This window comes from Trachurus japonicus, chromosome 15 (genome assembly GCF_045865225.1).
Source record: "Trachurus japonicus isolate A0001 chromosome 15, Traja_1.0".
In the NCBI taxonomy this organism is placed as follows: Eukaryota; Metazoa; Chordata; class Actinopteri; order Carangiformes; family Carangidae; genus Trachurus; species Trachurus japonicus.
This window is the reverse complement of record NC_140921.1, coordinates 24,758,846-24,783,629: the sequence shown is the minus strand read 5'-3', so window position 1 is coordinate 24,783,629 and position 24,784 is coordinate 24,758,846. Positions and strand designations below refer to the sequence as shown.

General features: G+C 38.8%; 2 protein-coding genes across 2 annotated transcripts; both read left to right on the top strand.

The window, feature by feature from the left end:
* The first annotated feature begins 515 nt into the window (after positions 1-515).
* LOC146973779 (interferon-induced, double-stranded RNA-activated protein kinase-like) lies at positions 516-10,701 on the top strand. Its single transcript, XM_085800709.1, has 19 exons — positions 516-740; positions 1,238-1,364; positions 1,468-1,616; positions 1,702-1,825; positions 2,043-2,110; positions 2,200-2,346; positions 3,014-3,146; positions 3,508-3,581; positions 3,670-3,763; positions 5,110-5,141; positions 5,220-5,262; positions 5,359-5,435; positions 5,571-5,690; positions 5,819-5,947; positions 7,008-7,224; positions 7,419-7,562; positions 9,764-9,865; positions 10,076-10,138; positions 10,477-10,701. Exons 1-19 carry the CDS (start codon positions 634-636, stop codon positions 10,603-10,605), a joined length of 2,079 nt encoding a protein of 692 aa, XP_085656835.1. The 5' UTR covers positions 516-633; the 3' UTR covers positions 10,606-10,701.
* A 2,548-nt stretch (positions 10,702-13,249) lies between these two features.
* On the top strand, positions 13,250-23,899 carry LOC146973778 (interferon-induced, double-stranded RNA-activated protein kinase-like). Its single transcript, XM_085799326.1, has 15 exons — positions 13,250-13,485; positions 14,559-14,697; positions 14,922-15,067; positions 15,150-15,371; positions 15,470-15,602; positions 15,915-16,000; positions 16,760-16,913; positions 17,196-17,254; positions 17,375-17,494; positions 17,619-17,744; positions 17,861-18,062; positions 20,271-20,414; positions 20,960-21,061; positions 21,323-21,385; positions 22,670-23,899. The coding sequence occupies exons 1-15, from the start codon at positions 13,391-13,393 to the stop codon at positions 22,769-22,771; spliced, it is 1,893 nt and encodes a 630-aa protein (XP_085655452.1). The 5' UTR covers positions 13,250-13,390; the 3' UTR covers positions 22,772-23,899.
* Positions 23,900-24,784: the final 885 nt, after the last annotated feature.

The following is a 24,784-nucleotide window of genomic DNA, read 5'->3' as shown; positions in this document are numbered from 1 at the left end:
CATCATTATTACTAATTACTCAGGCATCAGTAAATGGTATTGTGCAGATATGGAAAATGCCTTTTTGAAAGATTTTCTGTATATTAAGGGCCTATAGGATTTTGTAGCATATTTTTAATTGTTATTAATTACAGCTCCCCTGAGCATTTGTGATAGGCGCCATAATTAAGCTACCGTATCTGGGAACTGTAGTTGATTAAATGAATGTTTTGACATGGTGAACCGGTAGCCGCCTACACACACCTGAAGCAGCCAGCAAAGCAAATACGTCAAGTTGATGTATTTGCTTTGCAGAATGAGACTACACACAGGTGACGGCTGCTAGCTAAAAGAAAATGCATAGCTAATGATAGAAATGTTCCATGTCCTAGTGTTTATCATGTATTATGGTATTATACATCCATGGTGTTTACCTACAGCGGTGTCCATGTTTGCTAAACCGGTTTTGATATTTCAGACAACATTGAAGGCACCACCTTTTGTGACGTTTACGGTAAAAACGAAACTTAACTGCTGGCTCACACGCACTCCGCCCAGAGGAAGACATGACGGAAATGGAGTGAGAGAAAGGCGAAAAAGATGCATTAGGCTGTAATTTCCATACTTTATTTCATTTGAGTGTGTCAGTTTATTATGGAAACGGGAAACTGCGTCGCTAAACTGAACGAGTACGCACAGAGGACACGGTCGCAGCTGAGATATGAGGACGTGGGATCTGTTGGCCCCGACCACATGAAGACGTGAGTTGAATCAGGTGTGATCCATGTAGAGCTGCAAATCCTTCCACGAATGTACTGTTTATTCACGGGCCAGATCCCGCAGATCCCGGCTAAATGAAAAGATAGGCCTGTTTTCTGGCCTTTTAGTTTCCCCAGCTACTGTTTTTAAGTTTATACAGGCCTACCCCCAAACTTGTTAACACGTAACGCTAAGTTATGTTTCTTCAAATTTGCATGGAGATGGCATTTGTTTTCTGCACTTTGATCACCGCTGTGGAAAATACGTTTCAGGAATAGGGTGCATGTTACTGGCTGCAACAAGCGTGACGATAACCTCACACCTAAGACCTTCATGATAAAATACTGTAAATTGCTTCATTGCAGCCTTTCTTTTTTACCTGCTCTGCAACCAACCTTTACCATCACCTTTGGGCATATCTGCTAAGAATGCAGCTACACTGTTATGCATCCTCGTTCACACCACAGTCAAGCATCATATAACTATACTCTTTCCTCAGATTTACCTCGAGAGCAGTCTTGAATGGCAAGGTGTATCCTGATGGCGTGGGAAAGAACAAGAAAGAAGCCAAACAAAATGCAGCTAAAAACGTCTTGACCAGCCTCTTGGAGGAACCATCTGACAGTGTAAGATTAATGTGCAAACTTATTTATCTGCTGCACATGTTGGTCTGTGTATAATATAAAGGTTAAATGTCACCTTGATGTATGTTTGTTGTTCACTCCACAGACAGAAAAAACAGCAGAAACTTGTTCTTCCCCAGCTCATCAGACAGGTGCCATCAACTATATAAGCTGGCTCAATGAATATGGTCAGAGAACCAGGCTGGTTATAAAGGCTGTAGAGTCCATCAAATTGGGACCAAATAATACTGCTCAGTAAGTTTCCAAACTACATCCATATTATTAGGATTGTTACCATTTAACAGTGCATTTAATAGAATGTGTGTGTATGTGATATTAGATGTTGCAGGTTTGTGGTTGGTGATAAGGAGTACCCAGCTGGCTATGGGAATACAAAGAAAGAAGCCAAGGAGGAGGCAGCAAAGCTTGTATATCATGAGATATGTGGCAGTAAAACTACAGATGTGAGTTGTAATACACACAGCTCTAGAGATTGTAATGCCATCATGATTTTTCAAGTAGATCTTTCAGATCATAATAATTTTGTTTTATCTCAAGGAAATTTAAATCGAATGCAACCAAGTCCAGCTGCATTCCATTTAAATGTCCTGGAGATAACTATGACCTGGACAAATGAGAATATTCACAGGCATAATTTTGTTTTGTTTGTTTGTTTTGGAGACTGGAGGTGACAGTGGCACATCAAGTCAGCAGAATGAGGAATTACAGCCAAATGTGTCAGAAATCAGGTGAGAATAAACTATGGCAATATATTCAAATACATTGTATTTGGTTCTTACACATTGTAATTAATGTCTGGTGTATCTTGGCTTTACAGTGATGAGATAAAAGGCTTGGTTGTTACGACAGAAGAAGTAAGCCTTACAGAGACAAACTTTATTGGAATGGTCAACCACTACTGTCAGAAAACAAAGCACGCTCATGATTACATCTTAGAGAGATGCGGCCCACCACACAGCCCCCAGTGAGTACGACTGAAAAAATGTAACCTGAGCACACACTAGATACTGTATGTAAACTCTTGATAGATATGAGAGAGACACCTTAAGAAAATGGTCTAAATATTTACATCACCCCTGTTCTCCACTCTCTCCACTGGCTCCCCATCAAACACCGCATCCACTTCAAAATACTCCTCCTTACCTTCAAAGCTCTCCACCACCTGCCCCCCCCCCACCTGTCTGACCTTCTCATCCCCCACCGCCCCTCCCGAGCCCTCCAATCCTCCTCCTCCACTCTCACCCTAACCGCACCAACATCCCGACTAAAAAACTTTGGTGACAGAGCCTTCTCCCGCACAGCACCCCGACTCCTGTCTGAAAACCTACCTCTTCTCTCAAGCCTACAACCTCCCCTATCCGTGACCACCTGACCTCACCTCCATCCTCTCCTCCCAATCCCTCCTCATCTGCCCTATCCTCCCTTCCCATCAGCCCCCTCTGCCTTCTAACGACACTTTTCACCCCCAACTACCGTTATACTTGTCTGCTTGTGTTGTTTTCTGTCCCTCCCCCTTGTCTGTCATTACCCTCCTCTTGTCTTTTGTAAGCGGCTTTTGGGTCCTATAAAAACAACTATGCATAATTATTATTATTATTATTATTATTATTATTTCCTCTTTGCCTGTACAGATTTTTCTACAAATTAGTGATCAACAACAAGGACTACCCTGTGGGAGAGGGTAAGAATGTCAAGGAAGCCAAACAAAACGCAGCCCAGCTGGCCTGGTCTGCTCTTAAAGAACAATCTGATTGGGACAGCAAGGTATATAATATATATATTTTATTTTTGTATGATAAAGTATGGTTTTTAATATGCAGCCTAGTAGATTGTCAAAATGCTCTTTTGATGTTTCTCCAGAGCCTCTTTACTTTTTACCAGTCAGTTTTCTGCTCCAAAAAATCATAGACGCCTCAATTTACATCTTTTTGTAATTCCTCTCTATGAAACATAAACGTAGTCCAGTGTGGCTGATTTTTCTGGAGTGGCTGATTTTCTCCTTGACAAATATCTAAATTTTTGCACAATACTCTGTTTTCCCAGTGCCTGTATACAGATATATCCAGTTCATTTCCTTCCATTACTACTACAGTGTAACAGGAGAACACTTCCTTTGTGCTTTCAGATAACATCAGGCATCTGGTCAGGTGTGTCTGATGATGCTGGACCAGCCAGGCTGCCCACAGTACCAAACACACCGTAAGGCAGTGAGCGAGGAGTACAACAACACATGCTAACGTTTAATGTAGAGAATGTTCTACTAATGTATTTTACTGTATTCTCTAAGGGAGTCTGGGGGAGCACAGTCGAAAAGTATACCAACAGCAGCATGTGACTCAGCTGTATTCACCTGTCAATCGAATACACACAACAACGATAAGGTTAGTCACAGATGATTGTATATCAAGTAGGGGTGCAACGGTACAGGTAGCCCACGGTACGATACGTACCTCGGTTTTTGGCCACAGTTCTCGGTACGGTTTCGATATGTGTTTTGTGCAGAGAACTTTTTTTTTTCTCCCAAAATAATGTATAACATTTATATTATTTCTAATATTACTATTAGTATTTCCTTGTAGAGCTCTCCTCTCTCACCCACACAGATCTCACACACACACAAAACATCTGATCTGTCTGTGAACAGCTAGCTCCTCCCTCTACACACTCTTTTAGTCTTTCAGTCTTTCAGTCTATTGTGTACACTCTGAAGCCCTTTTCAAACAGAGATCGTATTGTACTGTGCAGGGCATACCGAATGGTTTGGTATTTTACTGATAACCGTTGCATCCCTAATATCAAGCTGTGTGGTTCACCTTTGAAATCAAATCACTCAACTGGCCTCATTTCAGGGCCATGGAATGATAAATAGACTACCAAATTTTTAATCCCCAAGGGTTACACATGTTTGATGAGAGTAAACAAGGAATAAAGTCTTTCAAGATAATGGACCTGATATCCTAAAGGATTGTGTGTAAAAAAAAAAAAAAAAAGATCGTGTAAACTTTATATCACCCAAAAACAAATCTGCAAACACCCCTGCATTTTCCCCAGTCATCAGTGCACCTGATTCTCAAACATAGTAGACATCTCTACCACTGACCCTCCATTTCAAGGTTTTATCTTATGCTAATATTTCTTTTATTCCCCACCTTATATATTTCCATCTTGTCTTAACTTGATCTGTTGTTGTTCTTCTTGTTTTACCAACTTACTTTCTCATATATGTAGCATTTTTTCATTGCTATAGCTCAACAATAGGCATGCCGCATATGTTTATTTTCCTTTTCCACTAATACCTCAATTTCATTGGATCAAATTTAATTTTGTACTTGCAGCCATCTTGCTTTCCTTCCAAACTCTACAGGGCATAGACCATTAAAACACAAGGAAGCCTTATTTAAATACAACTGCGTGTGCTTTCTGTCATTTTGGCAAATATTCTTAGTTGATCAACTACAAAACCTACACCACCAAATGTGCAATATGCTACAATGAACATGCAATTTAGCATTCTTTATTTGGATCTTTTGTATCAGGCCCCAGGAGTGTATCTAATCTCAGCCAATTAACTATAGTATTCCACGCACCTCAAACTCAATTCATAGTTTTTCTAGTCCACTGTGAGCTCTTTACCTGATTGAATTAGGGCCTTGTCTCGTATAATGGATTCTGGGAGCATATGCTGAAATACTCTGTAACTCTATTTTGCCCATTTCCCAATTCAAAGGGTCAAAGTCCCAATGTGAAGCCCAATATAAGGTAAGCCATTCACTGTAAAGCCACAGTACATTTTACCTGACCTTATTACTCATTCTATTATTTTTTTTGTCCTGTTAGACTCGCAGCAAATTTCGTAAATGCCCACGGACACATTGAAGAGGTATAGTAGGAAGATAGTATTGATGCCAGTTTAGGTTTATTTTTGTTTGCCATTTTAATCTTTATCTTATGACTTTATTTTCTTCATTCATTCAAGCATATGGTTGATTTCAATGGCAAGAATACAGGAAGTAGTCCGAGTAAGAAAACACGAACCCAGTCCATTATCTCAAGGTATGGAAAACATTATAATGCAGTATTAGAATATTTTTGAATGTTTATAACTTTTAGTTGTGTGTTGTCTATGTATGTCCTGAAAGAAATTTTGATACTTTCAACTTCCTCAAACAATATTTGTGTGTTTCTCAGATTTACAACAGAGTTTGACTCCATAGAGCGCCTTGGTAAAGGAGCCTTTGGACGTGTTTTCAAGGCGAGGCAAATACTGCTGGATAAGTTTTATGCGATAAAGATTGTCCGCTGCAAAGAGTATGTCCACTATTTTGAAAACAGGAAAAAGCATTGTTGTTTTGGTGGGGGGAAAAATGCAGATGCAATCTAAGTTGAAAGTTGTCTAAATGCAGCCATTTTTTGCTCTTGGTTCTTGGTTGGATCAGAAAAGCTCTACGTGAGGTGTCAACGTTATCTGACCTAAATCACTGCAATATTGTTCGATACTACACATGTTGGATGGATGATTCGGGTTACCAATGGGACAGCACAGCTGATAGTAGCAGTTCTTCACAGTAAGTCTCTTATCTCTACAGTTCTCTGTTGCTCTGTTAACTATACTGAAGGTACATTGGGCTTCATTCACCAATATCTTCTTAAGAACTTTCTTAGATTCTTTCTTAAGTTGTTCTTAAGAGGTTCCTTAAGAAAACCCTACGTCAGATTCATCAACGCGTTCATAAGCCTCAGAATTGTTCGCAGCTGTGTTCCTACTTGATGAATGCCATCTCCTCCTAAGTTGAGGGCGTGTGCCAGGTGAGTCTAATTAACATAGGATTAGCATAGGTAACAGCCCCATCAATGCCCGTAAAAGGGCATGAGACTGCAGGGCCGTGTGCAAACAGCACCCACAGGCACTGAGCAGAGAAGGTGAAGTGAGAAAGAAAGTTCAAATGCGCAAATGAAAATCTGGGAGGGAGCACCAGACTCCAAACGTAAAAAGATCTCAAGTAGTGAAGTGGCGCTACTGCGGCAGGAATGAAACAAAGAAACAAACAAAAGGCTTATATTTAGTTTATATTTTTATATTTAGGCTATATTTAGTAGCGTCACTAGTGGATGCAGCTCAGACCACACTCTCACGTGTGCCATCATAAATATCATCATATTATCACATATGAAAAAAAAATAGTTGTGTGTAGTGTGAACACTTACAGTAAGTGCCCCCCCAAAAAAAGAGAAAAAAAAAAACAACTGATATGAATTAAGTGTCTATAATGTTTTTTAAGAGACTGCAATGATTTGTCAATTATTATTATTAATATATATGATTATTAAAAACATCATAAAAGATAATAAAATAATTCTTATTCAAATCATATAATATCATACAACTGCAGAACAAAAGAAAACGCTATAATCGGTTATTTTTGCAGAAGTCTCAGCACCTAAAAGTGCGTAAGTATACTCCTGACTGTTCGTAGATTTTGTTCTTAGTTAAGAACAAATTTTGGATAAGAAAACATTCATGAATGCCACAATCTTCGTAAAAACTTCGTAAGTAGGACTTAAGAACAAATTTTTTCTTAAGAACGGTTCGTGAATGAGGCCCATTGTTCTTTTTTTCTTTTGTAGGTCAACCAGTAATTCATCTGCAAGTTTCCTCTATATTCAAATGGAGCTGTGTGAACTCAGAACACTTAAAGTGTGGATAGATGAGAAAAACATTCAGAATGTGAAAAAATCTCGGCGAGACCCCAAGAGAAGGGAAGACAGTTTAACTATTGTTCAGCAAGTAGTCAGTGGAACTGAGTACATTCACTTCAAGAGGTTCATCCACAGAGACCTGAAGGTGAGAGAAAGTGGATAAAATAATTTATTATAACCCATGAGTCATTTTCTGCTTTAGTTTCTTGTTCCTTTTCCTCATACGTACAATAATACATTATTGTATTGCATTGTGGTGTAGTTATTAGTTACTACCTTGGTGGTGGCTAATAGGGATCCAAATAAATACTTAAATCAATATGTCTTTCCTCTGTTGAGCCTGCCAACATCATGTTTGGGAAGAGTGGAGAAGTAAAGATTGGAGACTTTGGTCTGGTCACTGCTGAGGATGATGACGATCCTGAGAATGTGATTGAGAGAACCGTGTACAAAGGAACCCCATCTTACATGGCTCCAGAGCAGGTGAGATGGTCTAATCTGGTGTGAATTTTAGTTTCTTCTGTCTTTTTAAATCATTATCTGTCAGAGATGCTCAACCTGATAAAGAAAGCCACTGTTGACTTGGTATTTGTGATCAATATCCAGTTTGCCCTGGAATGGGCCAACTATAATGCTTGTCCTAACTACAGCCCAGTGCCACTTTCAAATAGGGCTCAACCTAGAAATAGCAAACTCTGAGTAAGTCTTTACCCCTTTGGTAATGCCTTTCTACTTTCAGTTTTACTCCTTCAGGTTTAAGATGCCATGTTGTGACAGCCACAAGTCTTGTGAGATCTTATTATGCAAGACATATTTCATTTGAGCAGATGTTTCTTGTGAACGGCAAACTCAAAATGCTTATAAATCAGAGTAGGTTTAATCCACATCTCAAATCTGGTTTCCTTGGTTGGACTTTAGGCTGATAACTCCTGACTCCAATTAGCCTTTGCTAATGCCACTCACAGAAAGTTCACACCTTCACTTCAGTATAGACAAAAACAGTAGGCTACAATGAATGGTGTGGTATTTGTTAAGGTAGATTGTGTTTGTTAATTCTTTTTTAGACAACCTGGCAATATTTTAAGGCAATTTTATACATAAATATATCCAAAAGGTAGACTTGTACTGTTTCTGGTGATCATGAAGAATGGAACAAAGTTAACTTATAGGGCCCTAGTTTCCTGGCGCAGCACAGATGAGCAGGGTGGCGCAGCCGGTGCAGTGCAAGTTTCAACCAGCACAGCCTGGCGAACGGTCAGTTTGGTAGATTGGTAGACCGCGCTGCGCCGAGATAGGTGTGGCAGCGCAGCAGGGGGAGGTGTCACCGATTCAACTTGGCGCAGTGGAAGTTTCGTGCGAAAATGCCCCGCCAAGGGTGTGCTGAAAGCTCGCCACCTCAAACCAGGTCTACTCTCGGCGCACGGCAGGTGCAGCCGGTGCAGTGGAAGTTTGGCTGCCCGGTACGCAGTGCACACACGTCACCAAGACCTCACAGGCAGGTTTCCACAGTTTTAGGCACATTTCAATGCAATAAATAACCACAATAACCACTATTTAATGCAACTAATGGAATCAACACGTGAATTTCTATCTATATAGATTGTCCCGTCACATCTGACGTCAGATCAAAGGCTGTCGGCACACGTAATGGAAACTCCACCTGAATGAACACAGCAGGGACGAACTGGGACTAAAAAGCAGCTGTGGATGTCCCAATAGCAGGACTGTGAGGGTGGATGACTGCATGTCACTGCCGTGTTGAGACTACGCACTGTGCCGTTGTGATGATCCGCTTTATTTATTTATTTACTTATTAATTTATTAGCGGGCGAGCGACCGCGTCGTCAAGCAGCTGTAATGAAAAACAAAACACAAATCATCATCTCAATTAGCCCACCACAACAGCCTCGGTATCAGATAGTGATTATATAGCCTATACTCAGCATCTCTCATCACAGAAAAAAAAAGAGAGAGAGAGACGTCCTTTACGCTGAGATGCTCCTGATTTCATCCCTGTTACACGTGGTGTTTGTTTATGTTGTGATTACACCTCTCATCTTTCTTACACAGGGTTTAAATACTAAATGTGAGTTTCTTTATTAGTTTATTAGTTGTTGTTTTTTACACTGGGCAGCGGTTCAGTGTATCAGGGCAAACCTGATTAAGCTTAGTAAACTCATTATTCGGCCACTCTGAGCTCGGACCTCCCAGACCAAAACACCTGTTTCGTCCTGGGAGAGGTTCGGCCTCTGGCGTCGCTGTCTCCTCTGTCCATGTATCGCCCGCGGCGTAGTTAAAGGTGAGGAGAGGAGCTCGTTTGATTGGTGAAGATCTGAATCGGTTGTGTTAATCCCACTTCACGCCTTTCTCTCCTCCTCCTTTCCCACTCCGCCTTGTCTCTTCCCTTTTTGCCGTTTGCGCCGGTAGGAGGGACGAGGGGAGTGCCTGCGCTGGCCTGCACCGGACTGCGCTATGCACCAATCTTGCAAAATGCGCCTGGACACACCCCGTTGGCGCTAGCGAAACTGCGCTGCACCTAGACTGTGCTTGGTCCAGGAAACTAGGGCCCATAAACTTGACCATGGTTCAATGGATTCTCCATGTTTGTTGTAGTTAAGGGAAGAAGATAATGTAAGTAATGCAGGTTTTTACAGCATATACATCATGTTCTTGTTTTCTGACAGAAGAGCAAGTGCACTTATGACCGAAAAGTTGACATATTTGCTTTGGGGTTGATATATTTTGAGCTTCTATGGAACTTCTCTACTGGCCATGAGAGGAGAGTGGTAAGTTTCTCCAAGACACAATCAAAAATTCTGCTGTAGATGTCAATAACTTGCTGTGTTAATTATTGTTGTCTAACATTGGAACAATATGATTATCATATAGCACAGGAGTGTTTAATTGCAAATGTCAAAAGAGAATGATTGACTATCCCATCAGTTTTTGTGTGGTGTATTGCATGTTCTTCCTTTTTACCATTGCATAAATACCAGATTTGGGGTGATGCCAGAAGCCAGAGACTTCCTCAAGGGTTTTCACACAATTTTCCTCAAGAGGTACATGTATTTCATTTTTTTCTCCAATTTTCTTGAATCATGAAACATAATTTTCCACAGGGTGGTGGTCACTTGTAATTGTGCCTAACAGGGAAGAATTGAGATCAGTCATGCATCTGTAAAACCTCAAAAGGGTAAAAAATAATAATAACAATATTGTGTGTCAGTCATGTAAAATATCACCTAGAACTGTTGATAGTTTTGGGATAAGGCAGTAGTCTCAGTTTAAAAGATTTGAAGCTGTCCAAATGCATGATTTATTGTAGATTTAAGCTTTACTAAACTGTCAAAGTGTTAAGAGGATCTCTTATGTAGATTTTATTTTTGTTTCATTGCAGAGCCAAATTATAAAGTCAATGTTGCATGTGAAGCCAGAAGACCGACCTGAAGCAAGTGAACTAAAGACAGACCTTAACGAATGGGGTCATGCACTCCATAATATGCAACATGACAGTAGGACTGTCTGATTACTACTGGCACTCATTCAAACAAAAGAACAAACATATCAGTTGTTACAAGCGTGACCACGTACAGTATTTAGTGTCATATCCTTTAATTCATAATATTCCATACATTTGAATTCTATCCCTTTTAAAAATACAGCTTTTATGATCTGAGGGGACATCTGAATATGGGCTACTTCATGGGAAATGCACATAAAGTAATTCATTTTTTAGTATATGGAATTTGAATTAAAGCTGCTTTGCTACAAATTTAGGCAATTCTTAGTAACAAGAAACAAAATAGGAAGACAACCAGAACATCAGCAATACAATGTCCATTCTGCCTCAGCTGAAGCTTGATATTACAACCTCTGACAGAACCACCTCCTAATTCATTGAGCTGGCTGTAAGTGAGACCTGTGGCTTCACAAATGGACTAGGCCAGTCACCAGGGCGACAACAGCTGTCAAGGCAGACTTGTCAAAATGTCAAAAAAAAAAATCTGTTATCAAGACAAAAATCTAATAGTATATTTACTGCAACTTGACAGCATAGAAATGTTGGTGATTTATTTTAAAAGGGATAGTTCAACATTTTGGCAAATTGGCCCACTGCCATAATTGCTATAGTCATAGCAGTAGGTTCGTTACCTTTATTGGAACGGCGGAGCAGAGCTGCGAGCTGCTCAGAGCTATGCTACGGAGGCTAATGGGATTTCTTGGTTTCCCTCATCAAACTCATCAAATACACAATCCAAAAACTCCAAAACACTGAAGTTGTGACCTGCACATTCACCACACTATGAGATAATAATGGAACGTTACGAGACAGAGTTGTTGGTAAATTCATGCAAAACCGCTGATGCGTGTTGCGTTCAGGGACAGTTTTTCAGCAAGCAGTCTCTGTATTTAGTTTGGTAGGAATTTTCAAAAAATTAAGACGCCTATTGTAAAATAGTCAAAACACAAACAGGTCACCATCTGTCCAAATAGAAAAATCCATCAGAAAGTCAGTGGGTCTAAAATCCTGAACACTGTAAAAAGAATATATAAAAAAAAGGTCTCCAATTAAAAGTGGAACAAAACTCAGAAAGTAGGCCTACCAAAAACTCAAGAAACACTCAACATGATAAGACTTATAAGAATGGAAACACAGAGGAGAAATACACTCGTAGGTGAACCAATTAAAAGATTAGATGAAGCGGCTAACAAAGGAGGGCACATGCATAGACTGTAGTTAACAAAACAAGACACCTGTGTGAGACTCAGACAAAGCTAGAAAGAAAGGCAGGAAGAAGACACAAAGAAGTGGTTTCAGAATAAAACAGGAAAACTTACGACACTTAGTAACACATACATATGTGACAATTTTGAAACTATAGCAGGACAAATCAGACTTAGGTGGTCCTATACAGTATACCTACAGTCTATGGGTACAGGCAGCTAAAAATAATGCAATTACTGTGCAATTGCATCTCAAGGTGTCCATTTGTGACTGGATCACCAAAGATACATGTTAATGCTATGTGTCCTTGTCAAAATGTGACACATTATGTACAATAAAACTCTTGAACAGCCAGCATGTTGGGATTTTTTCGTGTGATGTTAAATAATACAACAATGTTTTTTTTTTATTATTATTCTCTGGTTATGGCTGAAAGAAACTGCATACACAGAGGTCACCTGACCCAGTGTGCTTTAAGTGAGAACCTTTGTTATTGAACTCTTTTAACACAATTTATTTAAGTCAAGGTTATTTGAAATCTACTCAGAAATCTGAAAGGACTTTGGTGTGCCACACATTTATCAAAATCTGTCTGTGAACCTAACTGAACACTAACTGACAGCTGTGAGCTTTCAGGGTACAGTTGACAACAGACCAGTGACCGAACACTTCCACCACAAACTTACTAAATGGAAAAGCAAAATGTGTCCTTTTTCCCTCAATGGGCCACTTAATGGCTCTAGTCAAATCTTTTGTAGGGTGTCTGGCTGTGAGCTAGACTCGCATATTGGGTCTCATTCATGAAAAGTTAGTAAATGTGTGTGTAGATTTCCACCTAAAAAGCTCACACTACTAAAAACCTGCCCCGGATTCATGAACGCTGAGAGAATCTCAGGTAAGATCGCGCTCCCGGTGATCACCACCATATGGAGCTAGGTAGGTGCATCCTGTCCACCTGCGATCGTGACGCAGGAAAGAGGGAGAGAGTTTGATAATAGAAACTTGGGAGGGCAAAAACACACCAAAGAACACTTTTACTAAAGTGCCCTTTAGCCCTCTTATATTGCATTTTATATATTATGTAGGCATAGGTTGTTCTCTTTTTCATTGTTTGTTTGTTTGTGTGTGTGTGTGTGTGTGTGTGTGTGTGTGTGTGTGTGTGTGTGTGTGTGTGTGTGTGTGTGTGTGTGTGTGTGTGTGTGTGTGTGTGTGTGTGTGTGTGTGTGGTGTAATGCTGCTGCTGCACTGTAATTTCCCAGTTTGTGATCAAATTTGATCTTTCTATGAACGTACCATTGAAAAGTCATTATTATCAAATGTAATTTCTGTTAGACGTTTGAATTTTCTGTTGCAGTTTCCGTGTACGTGGTTTATAATGAAGGTGTGGTCTTCACTTCTATTCAAAGAAATCGAAACTTAAGATTAGTGTAGCCTAACAGGAAGCCGCCCAGTAACTGGAGGCTGCTAAGCAATGTTAGATGTACGAGCACGAAGACGGAATATTGTACGGTTTTCATTGACCTTGCAATAACAGCTATGTAGGCTTAAGTGTTTGTTATTTTTGAAAGTTTCGCCATTTGTGACGATGGACAGCGTTTCTGAACTACACTTGTACGCAAGCAGAACGGACTCGCAGCTGGAATTTGAGATTCAATCTGAAGGCCCTGACCATGATAAAACGTAAGTTGGACAAAATCCGGTTACAACCCTCACAGTGATGTGCACGCAGTCAGCATTTAGCCATAGTGGTGCTTGACCTGCTAAGAAGTGAGTGGGTCAGAGAGCCCTTCCAAAATTGGTACTGGTGGTGGTGATTGAAAAAAGCAAGACAACTACATGTGAGTAGGTCTCGTGTATACTGTAGCCTATATTAGCCTATATTTAAAAAAAAAAAGCCTACACCTGTCCTGTTAATTCGATACTTTAAAATCGATTACTATTTTGAATTATATAATGCAAAAGCTTAACTGTTACTGTACAGCAATTATACACATGAGCATAGTGTGTTAGTGTAAGCAGTAGCAACATGGAATAATCCAGTAGACTAGCCATGAGGAGCTTCAGATTGTGTGGGAGTCTGGGAGAACCACTGTGCTATTGCAGGTTTTAAAGAAAAGATACACAGTAAGTGTCCATAACACTTCTATTTTCCAGTTTTTTATTAAAAGCAGTTCAAGTTCAGTGAATAGCCAAAACTGCCTGGGTGAAAAAAAAAAGAAGTAATTCTGCTTGTATTGGGTTGTCTGTTCACATCCCATGAGGCATTATCATGATGATGCTGTACTAATGACTCAAATAAAAACACTTCAAATGAAGGAAGAACAGCACAGTCCCCAGACTCGAGTTGGTCTTGATGGAACAGGATGTTGGAGAGTGAATGCAAAATAATCTGCAGGTGCAACACATTGATTTGTGGGAACTTGCAACAGTGTTGGGACATCCTTTCTGGATAATATTTGATTCCTATTGCATAAAGAACAAACATACGTGTTAAGCTGCTGAACATTTTCATTTATATCAGCATTTGAATATGGCTTCCATTCAGAGTAGCAGACGTGAGAGCACACATTAAAAGGACAAGCACTTGTATTGCCTAAATATTAAATCATGATCACTCTCTACAGTATCTAATCACGAACCACAAATTTAAATGTCTTCAAAATTAAATGCAATTATTTCTCAACTGTGATGATAAGATGAAACATTCATAATGCTTAGTAATGAATCTGACATTGTGTGATATTCTGCTCTAGATTTACTGCAACAGTAGTCCTGAATGGAAAAGTCTATGGGAGCGGTGAGGGAAAGAATAAAAAGGAAGCCAAACAGAATGCAGCTGAAAATACCCGAGGATATCTTTCGAGGACACAACAACAGAACTCATCTGAATCTGTAAGAGTATCATCTTCATCATCGAGTGGTGAGGGAAAGAATAAAAAGGAAGCCAAACAGAATGCAGCTGAAAATACCCAAGGATATCTTTCGAGGACACAACAACAGAACTCATCTGAATCTGTAAGAGTATCATCTTTCCTTGCTAAACCAGAATATTCTAGATTGTCTGTTAACACAAGTGAAAGGCCCATCACATGTTGATGATGTTGTTTTTTTGACAGAGAGAAAATGCTGCTGAAAATACTTCTGCCTCACTTTATCAGACTGATGCGGACTACATAAGCCTACTCTATGAATACGGGCTCAGGAAAAAGATATCTATAAAGCCTGTAGAGACGATAACAGCGCAGTCAAATATCATGTTTCTGTAAGCCTCTTTATTGCCTTTAAAATAAGTAATTGCATCTATTTTGTCTCCACTTTAAAATTAAGTTGTTTTTGTATATTAGATGTAGGTTCAAGGTTGGTGAACAGGAGTACCCACCTGCCTTTGCAAAAACCAAGAAGGACGCGAGGAAGGAAGCAGCCAAGCTTGTGTGTCTGAGCATAGGTGTACAGCCTAAAAACAGGATGACGAATTTCATTTCAATTGTTGATCAGTACTGTCAGAAAACAGGCCGAATCTATAATTTCATTGAAGAGAAAAGATCTGGTCCAGACCATAACCCTGAGTAAGTATGATTTCCCAACCTAAAAATAATCTGACTTTTGATTGATATAAGAGTGTACACATTATTCACATGCTTAATTTTCCTTCCTCCCTACACAGATTTTTTTACAAATTAACGATCAATGACAAGGATTATCCAGTGGGTGAAGGAAAGACTGCTACAGAAGCCCGTCGTAATGCAGCTCAGCTGGCCTGGGTTGCTCTCCAGGAACAGTCAGACTGGGACAGCAAGGTACTTAATATTTTCTGTTATTTTGAATGTTAAAATAAATGTTTTTAATATCAATGTAGTTAATTGATAACATTCATATGTTGAATTCATTTCTAAAATTAATTATTGTATTTATATGTCACTGGTGCAGATTGTTGATTGTTGACTATTTTTTGTGATGTTTGTCATCAGCTCTCAGACTTAATGCTAAAAAACATACCGTATTGTCTACCTAATTTTATTTTTAATGCAGGCTAATACATTGATACTGTACATTGATACTCATCACCAGTTTAATTATGTTTTTGTTTTGGTTTTTTTTGTTCATTTTAGGTGTCGTTTAGGTCAACAGTGTCTGAAGATAGTGCACCAACAATGATGCCATCACCAACAATGATGCCATCACCAACAATGATGCTGTAAGTACACACTGAATGGTAAAGCAGATGATTGAGTTTCATACTAAACTATACTAACATTTTTCTCTGTAATTCCAAGAGAGTCCACTGAAGCATCACCCCAAGCCAAGACAAGGAGTGCAAGTGAATCAGTAATATACGCCCATCCATCAAACCCTTCTAAGACTCAGGTCTCTTATTTTTTTTTATAAAATAAGAAGCTGAACATTATCATCTTCATGTTTTTAAAATAACACATGTCTTTGTGTCAATGTCGCCGAATTTTGAGACAAATTAATTGCCACACTGGCTTTTCACAGTGAATGGCCAGGGTCAGAGAGAAGTGTAATACAGCTTTTTGCTTTTTTGTTCTTGTACCACCATATTAATGAGAGAAACTGCAGCTGTATTGGATCCAAAGACCAGTTATTTTTGCATTTCCAGAACTACTGCACATACTGTATATTGCAGTATTTTATCTACAATATTTTCCAAATCTTCACCATAAATATCTAATCACTTTATGTTAAATTGTTCTATTTTTGCCTGTTACTATGTTTGCACCACAACAATCATTGTATGTTGAAAAGTGACATTATTGCCAGCAGAGGTAATAGCCTACTGGGTGGATAATTTGCTTTGGAACAGGCTACATTGCATTTTAATTGCTTTCATTGTTTTTGGATTTTAGGTATCTTTCAGGTCAACTCTGTCTGTAGATAGTCCAACAAGGTTGTCCACACCATCTTCACTGTAAGTCACTTACTGGTTCTAGTATTAAAGCAGGTGTTCTAGGGCATTACAAAGAAATCTGCACTCATGTCCCTCATTGTTTTCTTCAAGGGAGTCTCTTGAAGCATCATCACAAAGCATGCGAACGGGAACAAGTGATTCAGTAATCTTTACAGATTCATCAAATCCTTCCAATGAACAGGTTCGTTGTTTTGCTTATTATCATATTATCATAGCAAAAGAAAATCTTCAGTATGTTCTGCTTGCTATCAAGAAACATAGACATTTGTAAACTGCTGTTAATACAAATCTATGGCTACTTGAGTGAGATGGAGATCACACTGATCATCCCACTTCTAAATGAACATACAACCTCTAATGTACTCTATAATAATATAATGACCAATTAGCCATTTAGATAATTTTATGGATTTGGAATATTAAAATTTTGAAACAATGCCATATCTTTATTTTTTTCCCCCAGGATGCTGTTAAAGACAAAAACATGGAAAACAGATCAAATGAGGCATCAACACCCTCACGGTATGGAAAAACATTTAGTTTCAATTTTAGCATGTATTTACACTTTGAAAGAACTTTTTAATGTAAAGTTTGTCAACCATGAGGATGTGTTTATCTCAACAAATACTTTCATCTTGACAGGTTTACATCAGACTTTGACTCCATATATTGTCTTGGTAAAGGAGGCTTTGGCCATGTTTACAAAGCAAAAGAAAAACTTGTGAACAAGTTTTATGCTGTAAAGATTGTCCGCTGTAAAGAGTAAGTCATGCATGCTCAGTAAATTTGCAATGTGCCCTGTAGCAATTTTGTAAAAGTAATGCAGTAAAAAGAAAAAAAGGGGGTGTTTCTTAACTAAACCCTACTTGTCTGATCTTTTAATCAGAAAAGCACTACGGGAGGTGGGTGCATTAGAAGAAATCCTTCACTGTAACATTGTTAGATACTACAATTGTTGGTTGGAGGACTCAGCATATCAATGGGACAGTACTGACAGTTCCAGCACTTCCCAGTAAGTCTTGTCTGTTTTTTTTTTAAATTTGCTCCTCTGGATTTACTTACTAAATGTTGTACACATGATTTTACTAAATTCCTACCTCTACCCTTTCCACTATCTTACTTCTAAAGGTCTAACAGTAATTCATCAGCCAAGTTCCTCTATATTAAGATGGAGTTGTGTGACACCAGAACACTTAAAGACTGGATAAATGAAAAGAATGAAGAAAATCTAGAGTCAAAAAGAAGAGAAGAGAGTCTACCCATTGTCCAGCAAATAGTCACTGGAGTTGAATGCATTCACTCCACGAGGCTCTTCCACAGAGATCTTAAGGTGAGAAGCAAAAGCAGTAAAATCTAAAACAGATATACAATGAAAATAAACAGTGGTGAAGGGTTCAGCACTGTCGCTTATAAGAAAGTCTGAAACTTGAACCCAGGGCCTTGATCCTCAGTCAATAACATTAAACAAATTAATATTAACAGAGGGAGAGGTCTGTCATATTTCATTTTGTTATAGGATATGAATATTTTACCGTGAGTTTAAATGAATTGGTCACAGTACTTATTTACATTATAGTACAGTCTACTATAATGCAGGGGTGAAAGTAGTTTTAAATTCTTGCCGGTACTATTACCAAAAGTTATTTTTCTCTGCATTATTATTATTATTACTGATTTTAATTGGGACATTTTGCAACAAACGTTAAACGTGTGGCACATGTTTCGAAGGCTGGGTCAGGGGTAGACAATAAAGGAAATTTTGGAAATCGCTGGCCCCACCATTCTAACCACTGGCCCAGGACAATGTCAGGTATTGATCCCCATAATAAATAAAAAAGAACATATCCTAGCCTGCAAACAGCCTGCAGTCTTGCCATCGAGGCTGGAGCTTTCTTATATATCGATACCAATACTAGTAAATTTCCACGATTCTCGATACTTAGCTATACAATACCACGATTTAATTAGAAGAAAAAAACATGTGCTTCTAAATTGGCTACTTTATTTAATAAATAAATAACTGTTTCTCATCAAACTTGTATTTAAGCTCTACTGTGGTTTAACAATGAAGTAAAAACAGAGTTAAAATTGTAAATATGCCCCAACACAAAGGAAAGTCATGTAGTCATTACTTTTATCTTCCAGTAGTTCAATGATACAACTGTTGCTGTCATTCATTCACTTTAGGCTGTTTCCACAGGCTGGTGCAAAAACTGACTTATTGTTTCATTTTTCAGCTCCGTTTTGTTTTTACACACGTTTGTTTTTTCTCTGCTTCAAACCATCATGGATGTAGCCTACTATGGTCTAAACGCGCACCACCGCTGTGGCGCACACCGAGCAGCTGGAGCCGCGTTCACATAAACAGACCGCGAGCTCGACTGTAGCCACACCGAGACCCAGCGCGTGCTCTGGCCCGCGTGTAACGTCCGCGTCGGTCCCGACAGGACTCGCCACGACGCGCTGAGGGCAAAGTTTCACGGTACCGGAAAAAAAGGTTCGGTCTTCAATCAGCAGCAGTGAGCGAGCGGCGCGCGTCCCGCGGTGCACAGCTGCACACTGCAGTTGCTTGCAGGTGGTGCTGACGTCCCAGGGCACAGCGCTGCTGCGCACAGAAACTAGATCATGTCTCTGTCTTTGATCGGGTCGGGATCTCGTAACACTATGTGTTATAATAATTACCGAGACAATTTCATAGAAATCATTTCAAACCACAGGGAATTCATGTAAAATTATTTATAAATTTTTTTTTTTCTTTTATCTCTCTCATGATCTTCCTGGTACTGCGTACCGCCTCTGAATCTTTTAGTGGTACGCAGTACCGGACCGTACCGGCTTACTTTCACCCCTGCTATAATGTGACATGAAATGCATTTGCCCTGGCCTCTCACACCTCTTAAAAACAACTTCCAAACTGATGGAAATCTAAATAACAAATTATGATAATAAAAGTCATACATAAACAATCAAGTGAAACAAATTAACAAATAAACATAGAAACCTGATCATCATCAGGATCACACAGTCTTTTAAGGGCCACTATTTAGTAATCTGACAGGCATTTTGAGGTGGAACCTGGGCAGAGAGATGCTTGTATCAACATATTGCCATGGTGAGTCATACTATTGGAGCTGAGTAGGCATACACAGTTGACTGAACTCTAAAAAACTGGAGTCAAAACTTAGTTTTCTCTCTCAGTTTTAGCCCACTCAGAGTTCAGGATTATGTTTAAAATTGTAATGTTTCTGTGCCAACAACAGTCAGAGCCAGAAGCATTATATTTTGGGGTTGTCCATCTGTATGTCCCATCCTTGTCCATTCAATATCTATCAATTTGAGGGAATTACTAAAAGATTATAGTGGTCAATGGTCAAAGTCATGATGACTTTGTTATCTTCATTTCCTCTCCTCTTACCACTTGTTGGTGATACATCCAGTCAATATTTTAGGTTTTCTAATGGCTTTTAGTACTCATTTGTGTAGCTATGCTCAATGTTAACATTGTTGTTGTTGTTGTTTTTGTTTTTTCAATGGTTAGCCTGCAAACATCATGTTTGGACTCGATGGAAAAGTGAAGATTGGAGACTTTGGTCTGGTCACTGCAGTGGTTGATGATGACAATGAAAACCAGACTGAGAGAACAGACAAAACAGGGACCAAGTCTTACATGGCTCCTGAACAAGTGAGATTGTCTTCCTTGGTATTCACTCAATATGTATTATTTTTATGTGGTGGTGACAACAGAGGCATAGATCTCAGTAATACTGGAACTTTGGCTCAAGTATTTTCTAGGACTCAAGGTTGAACGACCAGATATCAATGGTTAAAGGTGATGGTTTTGATGGTCAGTGATTTTGACCTTATGAATGCAAAATCTCTGTTGACAGAATTTCTACAGATTTGGCACAAACTTTCACTTGAACACACTGACTTTTTAAGGTTAAAGATCAAGGTCACAGTGCAGGAAACACTTAAGCCGTTAATCAAAACTTAGAGAAAGTACAGCAAAACAGTGCTTTACAAAATAAAAACAAGCAAGAACAAAGCAAAAGCATAATCAAACAACACACACACACACACACACACACACACACACACAATCTTGGTTTAATTTGTGTACAAAATTCAAGCAGTGAAAACTGTTTGGCTTCTCTTACCTATAAGTATAATGATTTAGAGGTTTCTGAAGTGCATATTTTTTCATAATGTGCTCTTGTTCTATGACAGAGGAACATGAAAACATATGGCCATAAAGTGGACATATTTGCTTTGGGACTAATATACTTGGAAATGCTTTGGAACCTTTCTACTGGCCATGAAAGAGTTGTGGTGAGTTGTGGCCATGAAATAATGGTTTGCTTGCAACTTGCCATCACAATGTTAGCATAATACAGTATATAGGCCTTAGTCAGTTGTGTATTCAAAACTATTAGTGTTTATTGTCTTTACTGGGTTATCAAAAGCACAGATTATAGTTACTGTTTCTGTATTTTATTTCATTTTAAGACATTGTTGCAGTTTTGATTTTTGTTTTCTTTTCCATAACACTATTTTTTTTATCCTTATATCACTGAAAAAAACAACAACTAGATTTTGAAGAAAGCCAGAGATCAGACACTTCCTGAGGAATTTTCACTGACGTTTCCTGAAGAGGTACCATCATGTTCTTCTGATATTCTTTTTATAATATATTTTATGATAACGGATTTATTTGTTGTACGAGGCAGCACATTCTACTGAGTCCCACTAGCATTCTTTGTCTAAAAAACCAACAACAAAAAACACCCTGCTCATCAAATGTCAAGGACAACAGTGTAACAATGTATTTTATGTATGGACCCCAGAGCAGATTCACACAATAGAACTAGAACGGTTTATTTTCCAGAATACCACAGATAGAAGCATGATAATTCAGGGAAGTCCAGGGGAACAGTCGACTTAGCCTGGGAATGGAGATGGGATTTGGGTGTCAGGCAAATACAGCCAGCGAGCAAATGGCAGATTTGTAATGACAATGAAGTGTGGTTATAGCAGGTGAGTGGTGTAGCAGGTTCCTGACAGGAGCAGGTGGCAGAACTGGAATTAATGATACTGCAACAGAGAAAGCAAAGGTCAGGTTCACAGAAAAACTTTGACAAGCAGGTTTACCAGGTGTCAGACGTCCAGGGCTGTGCCACTCCCATTGCAATAATTCAGGCTGGGAATCTGACTCATAGCCAAACCGTCGTGCAAACCACCAGACATCTATTTTCTAACCCTATTGGTTGATAAAACAGTCAATTAAAGTTATAAATTTGGCCACTATTGGGAAGGGAAAGTATCCATATCACAAATTATATGAATCAGAGCATGAATTATATATTCTATATTTGGTGTCATAGGCATCACTTTTATGTGGCAAAATCAAATAAAATTAGCTATTGATTATCATGTAATCATTGTTTTGCACAGATTGTGTTAGTTACATTAGTGGTGCCTGTTTTGCTGTCAGCAAGCTAACAAGCTATTATATAGTGCACTTGACTGATCAGCCTGCTTGGTGAGCATGTCACTTATTATAGTAAGTATAGCTTCATCTGTGGCAAGGGCGTCTCGTTTCCTCTCCCTCTCTGCTCCAGCTTTCCTTTTTTCTGAGCTTCCATTTCTTGCATGTCAACTCTTGCTGTAGATTTAATACTGTGGAGCTATATAATATATGATTGCTGTGTGTTGCCAGTTACAGTACGTTGGTTTCCAGATTTGATTGCTCTGTCAACTCATTCTTGCTTGCTATATTTTTGCTGGTGAAATTTACAGTTCAAACCAGGTCATCAGGAAATGTCTCAGTGTTCCCAATGTCCAGTCCACCGATGGAGGACAGTGTTTCACTTTCACAAGCTTATAAAATGCAATGTGTTGCAAGAGCTCTCATTGTCTGTTCTTATGCTATGTTTTCAGAACAACATAATCATGTCAATGTTGTGTATGAAGCCAGAGGACCGACCTGAAGCAAGTACACTAAAGGCCCAACTGGAAGAGTTGGTTCTGACACGCAACTAGTGGTTAAAATAGAAGTCAGAAAAAGGCTGGTGGCTAATCATCACAAGGGCTTTAGATTATCTTCTGATGTCTGTAATTTAATGGAATTGTGTGATGTACTGTTTTAATATTACATAATATTGTTAATGTAATTCTTTAATCTGACCTGTGGCTATGTATGTCATCCTAGCACCCAATGCTTTTCTTAAGAATACAATGGAGACAGGGGGTCAAATCATTAGACCTACAAATAATGGATAATCTCCAAAGAAATCCTAATGTGATGTGCTTTTTCTAAAATGAGAGTTTGTATTACTTCCAGCTATTATTGGAATGTAATTTCTCTTTGGTTGATGATAAGGAGCATTACAATATTTTTTGTCCATCCATAATAAGGTTGCCCTTTTACTTTTTGTTAAAGCTGCTTAAAAAGTAGCTAAAGAGCAGGATTTTAAAGGTGTACAGAAAAGAAAATTGAATTTGAGCCCACTGTGGGTCCTAACATTAGTGTGATAACTCATCTGTCAGACGATGTAGGCCAAACTTTGTACAAAATTCTATTTTTGAGTAAATCCGGGATGAAAGTGTGGTATTTTTTTTCTGCATTGGATATACGTCAGCCTGCGCACGATTCATCAGCCACTGATACTGGATCCGTCATCCGTCATTCAAACATCTGAGACAACACACACACACAGAGCTCGGTCTCGCCCCAAACATTGAATATCCCGCCCGCTCGATAACGACCAATCAAATTCGTTTTCCTTACTCGGGTAAACTCGTGTTGCAGCTTGTGACAACTCGGCGCGACAAACAAGACAAATGGCCATTTCTGTACACCTTTAAGCTTAACTATGCTACATTACAACTGCTCTATGGATTGCTTTCTCGTTGGCTCCGTTAAAAACAAATGCACAAGGCCAGGAGGAGGGTTAGAAAAACAGCGAAATAGCAACCTTTTTTCTCCACCATTAAGAATGCCAATGGAAGCTTGCTTGAAAATTAAACAAAACTAAGAACTGCACTGAAGTTATAAAAGTAACTGTAAAAAGACACAAGATTATAACCTCCCTCCCTCCCGAGTCATGTACATGTAGTTATTCATATCGAGTTTGTATTTGGTATGTGGGATTCTTGCATTGATGTTAATAACAGAGTACAAACTGAAGAAAGTGTTTGTGTGTTTTTTTCACAGTATATGCTTAATAATTGAAAAGCTGATAGCTGACATATTTCAGTAAAAACATCACACTGGTGTATTGTATTGTAGAGAGACAGAGATAATCATACATCACACCCTTGACATGTATTATTATTCGATCACATGTCTCACTGGGTCATGACAAGTTTGGAGTTTCAATGGGTTTAATACTATACTATAAACATACCCCAAGGAGTTTGCTATTGGTTATAAAAGAGTCTTAATATTAATGTGGATGAATTTACGTTACCCACACTTGTTAATGGGTCCATTTTCCGATAAATATATCATTTTGTCTTTATAGTTATTTTGATATTATTATTTAGTGGTCGACTCGCTCAGCCTTTCCTAGTTTCGGTTTCCCAGAAGCTGCCCGGCAGGTCATGGGAATAATGCCGCCGGATCGGTAGTTGGCATCGTTTATTAGTTTATCAGTCTGCCTTTCCATGACCAGGAACTTTTTATTTCAACACTTGATATTTTATTTAATTTTTGAAAAGTGATGTTACATCACAGCCTTTTCTTTGTGTCAAATATGTTTAACTGGAAAATAAAATAATTGTTATCCTGGGCAAATTATGCAAAAATATCACAACTATTATTAATGTATATTAAATTGTCTGTTATGTTAATTGCTAGACTTAGTGATTCCCTACCAAATGACTACATAACAATGTATAAAAAAATTAACAAATAAAAATCAGGCAGTAGAAGCAGAAGTTGATCTTGATTTTTATTCATTATTACTGGCATTAAAAAAAAAAAAACTAAGTAAAATCAAACACTGATAGGATGGGAGAATTTGCCTTTTGACCTGCAAGGTCTTGGGTGAG